At 40.7% G+C, this 17,234-nt stretch overlaps 1 protein-coding gene across 1 annotated transcript; it reads left to right on the top strand.

The window, feature by feature from the left end:
- Positions 1–316: 316 nt before the first annotated feature.
- Positions 317–11,408, top strand: LOC308379815 (interferon-induced very large GTPase 1-like; the record flags this gene model as incomplete). The annotated part of the gene is made up of 6 exons (XM_080857079.1): positions 317–321; positions 406–585; positions 1,376–1,474; positions 5,123–5,204; positions 5,794–5,896; positions 6,706–11,408. The coding sequence occupies 6 exons, from the start codon at positions 317–319 to the stop codon at positions 11,406–11,408; spliced, it is 5,172 nt and encodes a 1,723-aa protein (XP_080713205.1).
- Between the last annotated feature and the right edge of the window lie 5,826 nt (positions 11,409–17,234).

Below are 17,234 nucleotides of genomic sequence, written 5' to 3' on the forward strand. Positions count from 1 at the left end.
TGTTGAGCCATGTTTCTGTGAAAATCATGACGTTGCAGTCCATGATCCGTTTATGAGTGGTGATCCGCAGCCGCAGTTCATCCATTTTATTCGCCAGAGACCAAACATTGGCGAGGAAAATGCTTCCCCGCCTTTGTTTACCATCTCGATGCCGCCTGTGAGCACTTATAACAAATAAAGTCTATTCTATTCAATTCACTTCCGGTTGGCGTAGCCGGGTTGGTAGCCATCGCTGTCTTGGAGATCTGTGGAATGAGACCGCCGATAAAGTAGTCGAAATCGCATGATCCAATATCCAAAAGTTGCTGACGGGTGTATGAGGTAAAGGCAAAACTGTTTTGAGTGAACAAACTCGAAATTAAAAGGCATAAAACTACTATTTTGCAAATCCCCCACCCCCCCCAGTTTCCCTGAGGAACAACCAGGAGGTACTGATGAGCAAACCTGGATCAAAGGAGCACCTGACTCAGAGGAGCTGATCCATCCAGAGGCCATGTCTTTGCCTAGTGGGGGGGGAGTCCAGGAGTCTGCTGCCTGCTTCCAGCTGAGGGAGGAACAGACAGATGAACCAGAGAAGACAGAAAGGTGATCCCATACACTCACATCTGCCTTTTGATGCATGTAGATACAGGTCTGAGGTGATCCCACACACTCACATCTGCCTTTTGATGCATGTAGATACAGGTCTGAGGTGATCACACACACTCACATCTGCCTTTTGATGCATGTAGGTACAGGTCTGAGGTGATCCCACACACTCACTTCTGTCTTTTGATGCATGTAGATACAGGTCTGTGGTGAACACACACACTCACATTTGCCTTTTGATGCATGTAGATACAGGTCTGAGGTGATCCCTCACACTCACATCTGCCTTTTGATGCATGTAGATACAGGTCTGAGGTGATCCCACACACTGACATCTGCCTTTTGATGCATGTAGATACAGGTCTGAGGTGATCCCACACACTCACATCTGCCTTTTGATGCATGTAGATACAGGTCTGAGGTGATCCCTCACACTCACATCTGCCTTTTGGTGTTAAAGGTTTTACACACAGGTTTACAGTTTTACACACAGGTTTATAGAGCATACATAGGAGTCAGACAATAGAGAGGTTGGATTGTTAACCTCCTCCTCCAGGATTTAGATTGTTTTAAGAATGGGTCCAAACTGATCTGTGATACTATATGAGTCAACCCTCACCTCACTGCACAGAGGAGCAGATTCACTAGACTTGTTTTATTATTTTATTTCTGTTAAAATTGTTTTAGATTTTGTATTTACTCTTTTATTATTTTATTATGCGGATGATTTGCTGTTTGGAACCTCTTTGTAATGTTATGAATATAATGATGTGCCGTGTTCTCACAGGAATGTCAAGAAAAGAACAGACTCCGGTTTGTCCAGTGAGTCTATTGAGAGGGATGAATCCATAGGCAGCAGACCTAACTTCACAGGGGAAGGATCCAGGTACTCATATTAATATCCAGTGATGGGACTAATGCATTACCAAGTCATTTGATTACAGTAAACTCATTACATTTACAGTAACCAAGTAGGGTAGCACATTACATTTGTTATATTTGCAATAACATTACAGTTACTGTATCATATACTACAGTTACTTCAATACAAATTTTCCAGGTAGCTCAATGAATGTATTCCAATCTGCCTTACTTGTTTACCTGGTATCATATTGGACACACTAGGGATGTGTATCACTTGTACTGAGGCCGATAAGTTTGTGTGTAGCAGTGCATTGCCAATTATCCGGTACATTAATGATACACATGAAGCAACTACTATTGCTATACGATACAATTTCCCCCTATTGCTTTGCAGTGCGATTAGACACAATGGGCCTCATTTATAAAAAGTTGCGTAGAAACCATCCTACATTTTGTCTATTGACATTTCCTGAAATGAGCGTAAGTGAGATCCACAGAAAACAGACGTACACACAAAAAAAAACGTGTACGCCAATCCTTCGGTTATAAATCACAAATGGTCGTGAAATTGTGCGCAACTGAATCTCCGCCCTCAAAACGCCCCTATTTAATCTAATCAGCATATTATCAATGCACAAACAGAGCGCATCCTCAATGCATAAACTCTCTGTGACAGTGGCAAGCAAGAAAGAAACATGTAAACAGAAGAATTAAAGTGAGGATTAAAGTGAGGCTGACATCGACGTTCTGCTGATGGAACAGCAGATGCGGGCCAAAACATCGTTAGAAAGCCTGTCTGGTGGCGTAATGGCAAAAGCAAAGTATTTGACATGTAGTAGACACGTCTCCGAAGCACCAGCACCTGTGGCACGAGCAGCACCAGAAGCCGCATCTGCGGCAGCAGCACCAAGGCTTTGGTGCGCTCCACTACCGACCTGTGCTGTATTGAAGTGGGCTTCCTAGGCTTTCTGAGTGTGCGAAATCTGGATGAGAATACATTGGGAACCCTGTTTTACGCAGGAAATCCTCTTTCAAATTTTGCTGGGCACTGTATGGAAATCTAATACATTTTGGGCATATCTAGTATACTGGGAAGAACATCGGGCAACATTTTGCTAAAGGCGAGACACTACAGGTGAATAGGGTATTTTTTTTAAATAATAGATATCACCATGAAACTTCCTCAGTTGATTACTTACACATGTATGAACAAAAAATGTATTACAAGTTTCTGAAATTATTATGTTTGATTATGCAAATTCGGCCTTATCTAATTAAATATACGCAAATTTGCATATATTTCCGGTAGATATATCTGGACATACGATAAAGCCAGGTGATTTTTTTTATTTTCATTTTGTTTACATACAAGATGCAAACAAATTTACAGAGGGATTTCAGGATATCTGCTTTCATTACCTAGAAAATCAAAATATACTGTCTATAGCCTTAAAAAAACGATTTTCGCCACCTTTTTTTGATCAAAATGTCACATAAATCAGGTCATGAATGATTAATTAACAAATCCTTCTGTAAATATCTTCAAAATACTGCTAAGTGTATAACTGGAAAGTTTGGTGTACATAGGTGCTACATAGGCTGAGAAGTATCTACCGGAGAATGACAAAAAACTAATTTTGAGAAAATCGCATTTAAAGATTCAGGAAGTGTCAAGCCATACCACGTGATGCGTCTGAACGAATCACGTTATCAGAAACCACCGCAAACCAATGAAATTGCATCTTTAGTTTTAAAGCCCCGTTTTTGCTAACATCATTGGTTACTGCTGGAAAGGAAATTACCTTATTTGGAGTACATAGCGTTATGTGGAAGAAACATAGCTTTTCAACCATACCAAACATGTCGGGTATCAGAAAGCCGATATACTGCACGTTACGTTAGAATGCTAACTTTCCAGGAAACCATAGGAGAATGCTGACGCCGCGAACAGACAAAATGTGAATAAATATACACATTAATGTATAATAAGGATATTTTCTTTATGCTAGTATGAAAGATTACATGTTTAGGGAGTGAACTAGCTCAAAATCTCAAAATTGACCACTGCTGAAAAAAACGATGTTTTTGCCTGCCGTGTCTCGCCTTAAAGGCACCCAGTGCAACTTTATGTAAACATTCAATGAAAAATAAACATTCAATTTCTAGTCTTTTTTACACGTAGTAAGTTTCAATAACTCCATACCATTACATATCGACATTCAAGGAGCAAAGATGAGACGTCGTTGTGTGATGAGAACTGATAGAAAATCGTAAACAACAACAATCGCTGGTGGGGAGAAGCCAATTTTCCATTGACTGGAAGCCTGCTTTATTTATTGTAGGTAACAAAAAATAAAGAAAATGGCGGCGATTGTTGTTGTTATCGATTTTCTATCAGTTCTCACCACACAACGACGTCTCATCTTTGCTGCTTGAATGTCGTTATGTAATGGTATGGAGTTATTGAAACTCACTACGTGTAAAAAAGACTAGAAATTGAATGTTTATTTTTAAGCCTCGAAAGTTGCACTGGGTGCCTTTAATGATGACGGGGATTGCTCGACTGGTCTCCAATTTCTCATCGGAACGTTCCTGTAGCCAGGAATCCAAGAACGGACAATACCTGAACGTGCATGGCTTGGTTGCCTCGGGTGCGCCTCTCTAGACGAGAGGCCATTTGGGCACAACGCTCACGGCAGGCGGTACCTGCTTATCAGACATACATCATCCTGTGTCAAAAAGTCTGCGCGATCACAAAAAAACCCTCTCTCTCCTTATTGCGCAGTTGGCAATATCCTCTAACAACGCCAATGCAGCCATATCTCCTACTGAAAGCTAAGCCACTATTAGTCTTTTTATAGGTTATAAGTTTGAGCGAAATGTTTTACACTTGTGAAATTAAAACGCAAAACCTATAAGATTTGAATCTCATTCATGTGTAAATTATTCTAATAGTTTATTTGATTTTATTGAGCGAAACATTAATTTGGCCTTTCACCATTAGCCCAAATGGTGACGGTGGTGCGGACGATGATGAAACTGCGTGTCGGCTGTCGGAGAGTCCTGAATTCCTGCAGTACTCCAGTATTGCCGCAAGGAAATGTACTTACACAAACTGAAACCAGACGTAGAGATACGTCCTTTTCTACGTCTAAGACGGTTTTATAAATCTGTACTTAGACGTGGATTTGATCGCACGCACAGTTTAAGATCAGTTCTGTGCGTAAGTACGTTTTATAAATGAGGCCCCATGTGATTCAATGCGATACGATGCATAAGAATATGATGCCTTACAATTCAATATGATACAGAACAGATAGATTGATTTGATTTATTTGGTTCTCCTTCAGCAGAAAGCAAATCATAAATTAACTGAAAAGTGAGATATTCAGTCTCATATTTGTTTCTCTATAACATAAAAAACATCAGTCACAAATATCAGTGGCTTCTGGAGGATTCTGCTCCATACGTGTGATGGATATGCTACCAGAATAAACCATAACGACCAATAAACATGTAATGGGTGGCTGAAACAGAATAAAACTTTATTTCCAATGCCATTTTGGATCCAAACCATACAACCATAAATACAATTGAATTTAATAAAGTACTTAAAAGTCAATCTCAGACTTAGCGTTGTTCTCTTATCTGATCTGTGTTGTCCAAACAGTGAAGAGACTGAACTAAAGTCCATCTCTACTGGGTCATGCAGCGCAGTCATCACAGGCCTGAAACCAGTAACTGAGTTCACTGTTAGTGTCTACACTGAGCTCCAACATGGAGGAAAGAGCCAGCCTGCTTCTGTTCATATGAAGACAGGTAAGATACAACTCATATTATAATATATACATGGACTCATCCACCAAATCCTCTATTAATTTTGCTGATGCAAATAATGAATCAGACAACAGTGAAACCTTACCGGTTTTGAGATGTGTCCAGGCTATCTGACTGATTTGTGTTCCTTGAGACCTTTTTATCAAAAATATTCATTGAAAATCTTCTGAACTTCTAATTTGAAGATAAAACATTGTACAGTTTTTTACAATCTTATTTCACTTATCTCACACTTTTTCAACATTCTTCACACAGTAGGCATTGCAGACACACACCTGAGCATATCAGTTAACCTTTGGTGCAAAATGCACTACAACCACGAAAACACTTCATACTTCACCCATAGGCAATTCATGATGCCATAAAAATAGCAAATGCTGTCTGTAAACACTTTTAATTCCATTTACAGTACATTTGAGACTTCTACTAGAAGTGTCCTGCAGCCCTAATGCTGATCCATCGTGTCCTCTGAATTAAGCGTGACATTTTTATGAACATGTACAGTACCGCAACATTCACCCTTGCCTGCGTCACTACGTCTCGTCAGCTCACCCACTGTGTTCCTGTTACACGATCTTGGAGTCACCACACAGAGGACGTCACGTCGGTGTGCAGCAATCCAATAAACCAATGCTGGAACATAATTTTCAGACAGCCAATGTACACGTTAAACCCACAATGACACGACATATACAGCAGTAATAGTGGGAAAATGTCTTCAGCACACATCTATATTTTTTCCCTCATTTCACTTTCTGTTTACATTTCCTGTAAGTCTATTAGCATTAGCATATACACGTTTCTACAAGTAAACACTTTTCAGTAGCAGTTCTATTCACATGTTAAATTTGTGATCATAAGAGACGTAAACACAACAGAATGATATCCAGGTCTTCATTATTTTGAGGCAAACATTGCAATATTGATCAGAGACACAGAGAGGGGGTAAGGCTTTTAGATACAAAAACTGCATGTCAACATCACACTGCCTCACACCTTTTTGTGTATGCCACTCAATAGCATGCTTCTGTTAAGTTGAAGATGTGCATTAAAGTATGCATTTTGCACCAACTGTTAACGTTCTGAGGTGTATGTCTGTAAAGCCCACTGTGTGAAGAGTTTTGAAAAGGTGGACACGGTATTGAGGCACGTGTGAAAAAAATCTGTAAGTTGAAGAGGATAATGCCAGTGCTTAGAGTGGAGAATGTTATACTACACTGTCAGCCAGAAGCATGATTTCACAGGTGACTAGAAGAGTTTATTAGCACCCCCTCTGGAGAGGAAAAGCATAGACAGACATAAAGACAGTGGACATTTCCCAGATCATTTTAACCAGGTAGTGTAGTAGAACAAAGACATTAAAGCAATGCAATCCAGTAACCCAGTACAAACAGCCAAATGTGTTTTAACCCCCAGCACAAGACCTTCCTAAGCTCCTGTCAACCTTGGGCCTGGGGGATCTTCATGGAGGGAAGCTCACACTCGGCTCAGTCCTGGAGATCAATAGTAACACAGTGTCTGACAAACCAGCACAAAGTCTGGAGCAGCTACCGTGGACCTTCTTAAGGAAACTGATGATGTCCAATTTGAATGCAAGAAATATGAAATGTGCAACAGACCAGACAATGTATAATTATAGTTTCACTGATGCTAATGATGATTCTGATGCCTTAAATCCTCTAGATTTGATCACTGCTCTTTTCCACTGCTCAGATCCTTTCCTCCAGCAGGAAATGGTCTCCAAAATGTCCATGTGCCAGTTTGCTGTTCCTTTGCTGCTGCCAAACTGTGACACAAAGCAAAGCATTCTGATGTTGTGGGCCTTGAGAGACCTGGTTAAAAGGTTCAGACCTCACTCTCTAGCAGGTGACAAGACATTTGAAGAGGGCAGGATTGTAGAAATGGAGGTCCCCATGGTGTCTTTTGTTAGACTAGGAGAGAGCAGTCTGCCCAAATCTCAAACTCTGAACAAGTTGCTCAGTATTCCTCATCAGCACAACGACACATTTATTCACCGTGACATGAAGTGTGGTGATGTGCCCAGGAGAATCTCAGATGGTCTGGTTGAAATCAGCTGGTATCTACCCTGTGGGAGCACGAACATTGACATGTTCACACAGCCAGTGGCCATAGCCAATCTGAGAGGAGATGGCAGGTTGTTTCAGACCCAGATGTCCTTCCTGTATAAGACCTCAGCTGCAGTTTTCATCTTCACTGATGACCTGGAGGGAGACCTCAGCACTCTGAACAACAGAGAGAGCATAGCTGAGCTGTTCCTGGTCACCAACTCTCAGAGTAAGACCTTCAACATGGAGACACTCAGGGATACATGCATGAAGCACCAGGTGAAGGAGACCAATGTGATCATCAAGAAAAATAATGATGCAGAGTTTGTAAGGACTTTGCGTTCCCATGTGAGTGGTTTAATTGGAAAGGACGAATACAAAACTAAAGTGGAAGACATGGCTGCTGTTGCTCGTCCTGATATTCTTGTTGATGAGGACTGCACTGAGTGTATAAATGGCAGAAGAAGTGCTGAAGGCATCACTGGAAACATTAAGGATGTTGTGAAATTCAAGGAAGACCAATTGTCTTTACATGGTGAAATTTGGAAACAAATCAGTAAAATAGAAAACCAGAACTGCAGAATGCGAAATGCAAACAAAGACATAGAGATTCACAAGGGTTCACTTAATACAGAAAAAGAAACACTCAGATTGAAACAGAGGCAGAAGGCTTTCTCAGACGCTATGACCAAATTCACTGCTGGAATCTCAGAATCAGGAACACAGCGTCTCTACTTCCTGAAGTGGCTGAAGATTCAGCTGGACACCCTCTCTAGACATAACCTGTTCACACTGAGAGAGCAATACAAAGACTGCTGTAGAAATAAGAAGCTGATAGCGCACTTAGATGAGCAAATCTCCAACTGCTCGTTGGGTCCTGAGCACTTCTTCCGTGAGCTGGGCCAGATTTATGAGTGTGCTTGCTCCCTTCCAGAAAACAACCCAGCACGACAACAAGTCCAGCACCTACCAAGTCTGTGTGCCCAGATGCTGCTGGATGGGTTTCCAGTTGAGCTGGTCGATGGAGACGCATCAAACATCCCAATGAAGTGGATAGAAGAGGTCCTGACTCAGCTACATCAGATGGTGGACACCAAGAGTAAGATCCTGGTGTTGACTGTGCTGGGGGTGCAAAGCACTGGGAAGTCCACCCTTCTCAACACCATGTTTGGAGTGCAGTTTGCAGTCAGCAATGGAAGATGCACCAGAGGAGCCTTCATGCTGCTGATTAAAGTCTCTGAGGAACTCAGATCTGAGCTTAAGTGTGACTTCATCATGGTCATTGACACAGAGGGCTTCAAATCACCTGAGCTGGCAACATTGGACACAAGCTACGAACACGACAACGAATTAGCAACGCTGGTCATAGGGCTCAGTGACATCACCATCATCAATATTGCCATGGAGAACTCCACAGAGATGAAGGACATTCTGCAGATTGTGGTCCATGCCTTTCTCAGGATGAAGGAGGTTGGTAAGAAGCCCAGATGTCTGTTTGTGCATCAGAACGCCTCAGACATGTCTGCTCATGACAGCAACATGAGAGACAGGAAGAAGCTGGTGGAACAGCTAGATGAGATGACCGGAATGGCATCCATAATGGAGAGAAGAGAAGCCAACACAAAGTTCACTGATGTGATGGACTACGATCCTGACAAAGACAGCTACTACATCCCTGTACTTTGGCATGGAACTCCCCCAATGGCCCCAGTGAATGTTGGCTACAGTGAAGCTGTCTATGAACTCAAGAAGACGTTGATTGCCTCCATACAAACATCTGATAATATCAGGAACAATAATGTAACAGAGTTCTTCAAGCAGACTCAGGATTTGTGGAATGCTGTTAAATTTGAAAACTTCATCTTTAACATCAAGAACTGTTTGGTGGCAGATGCATACACAGATTTATGCACTCAGTACAACATTTGGGAGTGGTCTTTCCAATCTGAGATGGACAACTGGCTCATAAACAGGCAAACATTGATATCCAATTTTGGAGCGACTGAAAAGAATGTCCAAAATGATCTACGTACCTGGCTCAAAGACCGAAAACATGAGGCATCAGAGCAGCTGCATAAAGAAGAGCAGAAAATCCTGTCCAACCTTGATGAATACTTTCTGAAGAAGGACAGCAAAGTCAGTTTAGTAGAGAAATACAAACAGGACTTCCGAACAAGAACCAACTCTCTCAGACAACAGCTAGAAAATTCCATAAACTTCTCGTTGGAGAAGGCTGTTGAAATCAGAGAGGGAATGGAAAAGGTGAATAAAATCAAGGACAGGCAAACAGATACAATTGAGAAAAAGGTACTTGAGTTGCTTAAAAAGTGTAGACAGAGAAATGCAGATTTATCTGAGGATGGACTCACCACAGAATTTCAGAAAATGTGGAGAGGAATCACGTCTGAGCTATCTACTGTCACACTGCCAGAGATAGATGTTTATGACAATGTGCACCATCTGCTCCGGTCAAATCTATATTCAAAGGGTGGACTTGTCTCAGAGATGCTCAACACTGTTGACCTGAGATCTAGTGGACAGGATACATTCAATGTTAAAACAGACTGGTTTTCATATGGAAAGAGGTCTGTTGGTGCCGTATCAAATTTCAGTAAGAATCACTTAATTACTAAAATCCAAGAGATCTGTGACAATATCATCAAACACTGTGACAGTCTTATTTCAGATGACATAAGTGTCATGGAGAGAAACAACACAGACTACCATGAGATGTACATCAGAGATCTCCTCAAGGCTGTTGATGACCAGCTGAAAGATCACCAGATTAATGATAAATATGAAGCTTCTCTTAAGGTTCATGTCTGTGGACGTGCAGCGATGCTCTTCCAGGCAAAACACGAGGAATTCAATGCCCGCAACGACCCACAGAAACGTCTGTTGAAGTCCAGATCCATATTTCTGGAGAACTTCTTAGAATCGTTCAGGGAAAAAGATCAGTGCCAGAAGAGGGCTGAACAATTCACAGAGACCTGTGTGAAGCCAGCAGTTGAGCACTACGTGTCTAAGCATCTTGGGCAGGCAATCGCAGATCACATGAAGATGGGAGATGGGGGTGTGACCTACAGCACACGGACTCACTTCCTTTATACCCTTTTAAAGCAGCTGCTTGAGGAGGACTCGTTTCAGAAGTATAAGGAGTACACAACATCATATGGAATATTTGTGAAAAACTGGATAAATGAACAAATCATTAAGAAAATGTCATCAGGTGAACAAATGCAAGAACTGGAGAGAAAACTCCTTCATGAGATTCTAAAGAAAATAACTGCCACGATCACCAGCATCTCCAAGGACATGGACATAAAGGAGTTCATACCACAGTTCTGCTCTGACCTTAAGGATCAGCTGGTCTTGCCAAGAGATGCCTTAAACAAGTTTTTGTTTCTCATCAATGCCAAGACAGACCAGTTTGTCATCAACCTCATAGAGTTCATTTTGGAAATGGAATCACATTTAGCTCAGGGATATGCCAACAAAACAGGCATCTCACACATCACTGAAATAATTACACACCTGCCCTCTAAACCCCATGAACTGCTTTTCTCTGGACTGTTTGGATGTGGGGAACAGTGTCCCTTCTGTGGGACACCCTGTGAAGCAGGAGGTGTGAAACATGAAACACACTTCTCCAGCATGCACCGATCTGAAGCTTTTGCAATGTATAGATGGAATCCCTCCAAGAAGCTGGTAATAGACATTTGCACAACTTTAGTGATCAGTGATAAAACGTTTAAGAATTCAAAAACAAATTATGAATGGCATCCCTTTATGAAGTATAGAGAAATCCACCCTGACTGGGAGATCACAGGAGACCAGAGCATGCAGGCCTCAGACTACTGGAAATATGTGCTGATGAAGTTCAACAATGAGTTTGCAAAAGCTTACCGTACCCTACCTGCAGATATCCCAGAGGCCTGGAAAACACTTACAGCAGAGGATGCACTGAGAAGCCTGAGAGAGCAAATTTACAAAACAAACAAGAGCCTAGTGCTAAGGCCTCAGACTACTGGAAATTGGTGCTGTCTACTGTAAGTCTGCAGATATCCCAGAGGCCTGGAAAACACTGACAGTAGAGGATGCACTGAGAAGCCTGAGAGAGTCATTTACCATGCAGTAATGCAAACCTTATGGGGGAGTCACAGTCGTATATGGTGTAAGTAGACGTGACGTGTGAATCAGGCCAGAAGGGAACCATCTCACATGGCATCAGTGATGGAGGAACATGGAGAATTCGCTCAAGATTAATCAAGTTAGATGTTGGGGATATTATTCAATATGATAGTTAAATCATCAAATTCATCATGTCTCAATTAATTAAAACACACGTCATCGTTATGAGATTATGTGTTTTAGAGGTGAACATGGTGAAGGCACCAGATTGCAACGTTAACCACAGCAAAGGGTTATTATTATTAAAGGAGATTATTCAATATTCTAATCCAATGCGTTTCATGTCAGGATGGTGTAAATGTCAGATTCTTGTCTGGGAAACTAATGTGTATCAGTGACCAGTGCAGACAATGCTCTTAATTTTGTTTTTGCTAGGGGACATGTTATTGTTTGTTTATTTGATTCATTATCATTGGCATCAGCGAATGGGGGAACATGGCGAATTAATGTGCTCAATTAATCAAGACAGATGTTGGGGGTTGTGTTAAATATGATCGTTAAATCAAACAACATGTCTAAAATATTTGTGATTCTGATTCTATTCTCTTCTGTTTGTGGATTGATCATAAAGTCATTTTCATATAAAGTTTGGAAATTATCCTAATTTAGTTTTTAGGTCACTATTTATGAGTTTGATTTATTATTGTTACGATATTATTATTATATTATCACGTTTTCAAAAGGGTGAATTTGGACTTTTTTAGGTTGAGTGACCACCTTTCATTATGAAATGAGTACAGTTCTGATATAACCACAGCAATGGCCTTCAATCAACCCAATTTAATTCATATTGTGTAATTGACAGCAAGTATTTATAATGCCTTCATAGTTACTAATGTGTTTCTTTATAGATTGTGTCTGGGTCTTTCTATGCGATTGCAGTTTAATCATATTGTGTTAGGATAGCAGTTTAAGCGTGTGTTTCTAGCTAGTGGAATGAGAGGTTATTCAGACAGAACACTTTTTAAACTCTCCAGCTTTCTATTCCACTCCAGTAATATTACAAAGCTGATTAATCTGCAGTGGGATATGATTTTATGACCCAGTTAACAAGCGTCTTCACTGACATGTATTCAATAAATGGCATAACAATCATGTTTGTGTGATGACTATATTTTTCTTAACTTTGTTTTGAATAGACAACATATGTATGTGTTTCTCTCTTACACAAATAATAGCTGGCTGTTGACTGTACATGGGTAATGTAACATTGATCAGATTCCAGGACAAGAACTACAACTACAAGGACTGAAATAGTTTGTAACAGATTTATAGTCGAGGATGCAATGGCTAGTGTGAGCAGGGCTTTGAAGTTGCATTAATATGTTTGTGTGTGTGTGTGTGTGTGTGTGTGTGTGTGTGTGCGCGTGCGTGTGTGTGTGTGTGTGTATCTCTATATGATGCAAACATTGTAACATACGACACTCAGTAGTATACTATGGTCCCTTGTTTAGTTCTGTAATTCTCAAATACGTGTCACACTACTCATGATTATATTCTGTGATTTACATATAAATTACTTACTCCATGAATATACATGCAAATATCATTGCACATCAATGAAAATATCCACATGTAAAACATTAATGGGTTTTCTGATATACATACAAATATTTCTCATTTTAAATACATTTAACCCTCTATACCCAATAGAATTCTAGAACACTGCAGCAAAATCCCACGAAAAACAGAGAATTCCTTAATTTTTTGTTATTCTGTAAACAAACAGTTACAGTTAGAAAACAAAAGAAAAATTACAATTACAAGTTTGTTTTGTTTGAAAGGGCATACATTGTTTGTTAATATGATTTCAAATGTATTAGTGACTTCTACAAATATTAAAATACAAAGCTTTACATACACTCTTAAGTTTTGAACCGTAAAGCAGACGTAGTTATTATATTTAATATATTCGTAATGTATTTAATTAGTATTTGTTATATATTTTGTAAATAAATGAATAAATATTAAAATAAATATTAAACTATGAACACTACTTAACCATACAGATTACCAACATTTTTGCTCATTTGGTGGAAAACTCTATGCCTCAAAAGCATCCTGGTGCAATACATTTGTGGAGGAGGTGAAGGTGTTTGTGAGGATAAACATCCTCAAAGGTATCCATCATTTACCCTCTTTTCTTGACAACTGTTCATCTGATCCAGCCTTACAAGTGTCCTGTGTGGCAGACACCAATGCCATGAAATAAGTATGAGGAGTTATGCAGATACCTACCCTGTTCAAACCCAGGGAAAGCAGACTCTGGTGACAAGCTTCAGAAAGTGAGACCATTACAGTTCAGACAGGAAACTCTCAGAGTAAGTAAAAGATTTTATTAATGTAAGTACAAGGTAGTATGTTTGGTCATGGCGCCCTAGATCTGCTCAAGCTGCTGCTGCAAGATAAAGTTGCACATTGCAACTGCTGCAGCAAGATAAAGCTGCACATTGCAACTGCTGCTTAAACACAATTTACACTGTAAATTACTGCCACAATAAATACAAGCAGGATTTAACGAAAACCCCAACATAGCAGATGGACGCCAGACATGTGTGCTGCTGCAACATGTTTCAGTTTCAGTGACCTATAAATGAAACCCAGCCTTGGTGAAAGCATGGGCAAGCTAAGTGAACTAAAATACCAGTGTCGATAACTAGTGACAATGTGTGTACCTCAGGTCGAAGACGGAGGTTGCTAATGACCTACCAGTGAATGTGATAAATAGAAAGAAGAATAGAATAAGAATGCCTGAACAATGACAGCAGGCTGGAGTGACGCCCCCCAAGCGCAACAATGTGAAGAATAGAATAAGAGAATGCCTGAACGATGACACACTTGGTCATTTCAGACAGGAACTCTCAGAATAAGTAACAGATTTTAATAATGTAAATACAAGGTAGTATGTTTGGTCATGGCGCCCTAGATCTGCTCAAGCTGCTGCTGCAAGATAAAGCTGCACATTGCAACTGCTGCAGCAAGATTAAGCAGCAGCTTGAACACAATTTACACTGTAAATTGCTGCCACAATAAATACAAGCAGGATTTAACGAAAACCCCGACATGGCAGATGGACGCCAGACATGTGTGCTGCCGCAACATGTTTCAGTTTCAGTGACCTATAAATGAAACCCAGCCTTGGTGAAAGCATGGGCAAGCTAAGTGAACTAAAATACCAGTGTCGATAACTAGTGACAATGTGTGTACCTCAGGTCGAAGACGGAGGTTGCTAATGACCTACCAGTGACTGTGATAAATAGAAAGAAGAATAGAATAAGAATGCCTGAACAATGACAGCAGGCTGGAGTGACGCCCCCCAAGAGCAACAATGTGAAGAATAAACAACAGTTTAAGGGGTCCCAGCACCACCTGAGCATTACTCATAAGCTTTAGGCCATTGACAATGTCTTTGGCGTTAGGTCTGACATATTCAATTCAATTTAATTTGTATAGCGCCATAATAATACAATTGCCTCTAGGCGCTTAACAGGGCCCAGCCTGAACCCCCTTAGTGCATGCACAACGGCAACAGGGGCAAGAAAAAACTCCCTGTTGGGCAGGAAGAAACCTTAAGCAGAACCACGGCACATAAGGGGGGACCCATCTGCTTAAGGTCGGCCGGGTGGAGACAGGAAGGTAGACGGGGAAGGGTTGTGTTCATAAGCTGAGATGACCAGCGTCCCATTCTTTAAGGGTGGCAGCCGGTACTTTAGGCGCAGCACTGTGGCAGCTCCGATCCTGAAGGAATGAGGCGTGTATGCTTTAGGATCCAAGCCGCAGCTGGCAAATGGACTCCAGCTTTTGAAGACCAGGCTCTGGTCATGGGCTTGCAGTCCAGTGTGAGGAACAGGGGCTCATCGGGGCAGCAGAACATTGGGAGGCGCGATATGGAAGATAAGGGACAGAAATCATTGTTAGAGGCAGAAATAATGATAGGCACACCCTTGCAAAATGTATCAGTTTGAGTTTTAAAATTAGAGTGAGTGGTCGTGATCTAGTAAGAGATCGGACATGGTAAGGTCCGAAGTGGGATTGAAAGCCCAACGTAACTTACAGCGAGAATTGCGCGTATTTCGTGGACTCCATAGCAACAGATGGGAAAGCAATGTAAAATCTGAAAGCTTCCGAGGCTTTATCAAGCTACCATTGTAGTGGTGTAGTACTCCACTCTTGCGTTGTGATTTTGATGGCACCCAGCCCTTTATTCATGCTTTGACAGGTTTAATGAACCCAGAGTAAGCGATCACACACAGTATCTTCCGAATGACAGCCTCTCCCAGCCAGGGAAAATGCAGACTGAGTTTATATTATTACAATATTGAGAAAACAAAGTACACACGAATTACAACAAATACATCGGGACACATCGGAACCTCTCTCATTGCGTCAGTTGATGCATGACGCATGGTTACTGGTCTAGCTAACCAGCAACGTTGAATAGAAAGCTCTTATACGAATACCTCAACTACAATATACTACTTAACATGGTAATGAAGTTGGTTACATGCCGGGCCCATACGCATCAGCTGGGGTATCATCTATGACAACGACTGTTCAATGACTGACATCATTCACGTCGCATGGGTCCGCCCATAGTGCCTCACTACCCCTAGTGCCTAGCACAACGGTAAAATACAAACATCTCGCGAACTATGAATTCAAATCTTCAAAATCAAGGATGCACAGGTTCACGACATGAGTAGCTACAAGCGAAATCTCACACTAACGTAAATACCGTCAGGGAGATACGCCTTAGACGGACACTCTGACACACGGAGATTTCTGGATTAATAGATAGATGCACAATGAAGGAGTTTATAATCGGAATGTTTAACAGCGTGAAAGCAGCACAGAAGGAGGTGAAGTGAGACTAAGCAGTCATAAGAATTCAGTGTGATTTGGCCATTCCCAACCTCATATAGTGTGCAGCTGAAAAGAGAAACGGCGGACTGAAGACTGAATCATTCCCCTATACGAAGTAATTTATCCTCGGGAAGGGAAGCCCGCATATCACGCTACCCAACAGAACAGTGGTGGACGAAGTACACTAACTACGTACTTAAGTGAAGTATAGATACCTGGTGTAAAATATTACTCCAGTAAAGTAGAAGTATGCACTTTGAATTCCACTTAGGTAGAAGTATAAAAGTATTTGCCTTCAAATATACTTAAGTATTAAAAGTAAAAGTACCTTAATGAATTATGGTTTTAATGGCCTTTTGTCATTTCCACATCAAAGCTCGGACTCAACCAACTGATATAAGATTAAAATACTAATGCCAATCTTTAAATAGTGTCTTACATTTGTCTATTTAAAGTGTATAAGCACAACATTGAAGCTATCTATTGCAATTAGGTAAGACAAAGTGGTTATGAAATAGAAGAGAACAATTATTTAATTTTACATTTATTTTTAACTTAGTTGCACATTTAGTTATAAAAATGTGGAGCTAAACATAAGCTCATTTACTATATCACATCTGTCTGTCTGTGTTACCCTTAAACTCATAAGTCCTGATTTATGTTTGAATAACAAATACCATTACAGGAACTAGTTCCACAAAATCAGAGAATGCATCTGGTGTTGTAATAGTTTGTGCTGAAGACTAGTAATAGCAGTGATATTCCCTACACAACTGTACAAAACAACAACACTTGACCTAGTTATACTAGTTTGTGCTGAAGACT

This window comes from Sprattus sprattus, assembly GCF_963457725.1.
Source record: "Sprattus sprattus genome assembly, chromosome: 18".
Taxonomy (NCBI): domain Eukaryota; kingdom Metazoa; phylum Chordata; class Actinopteri; order Clupeiformes; family Clupeidae; genus Sprattus; species Sprattus sprattus.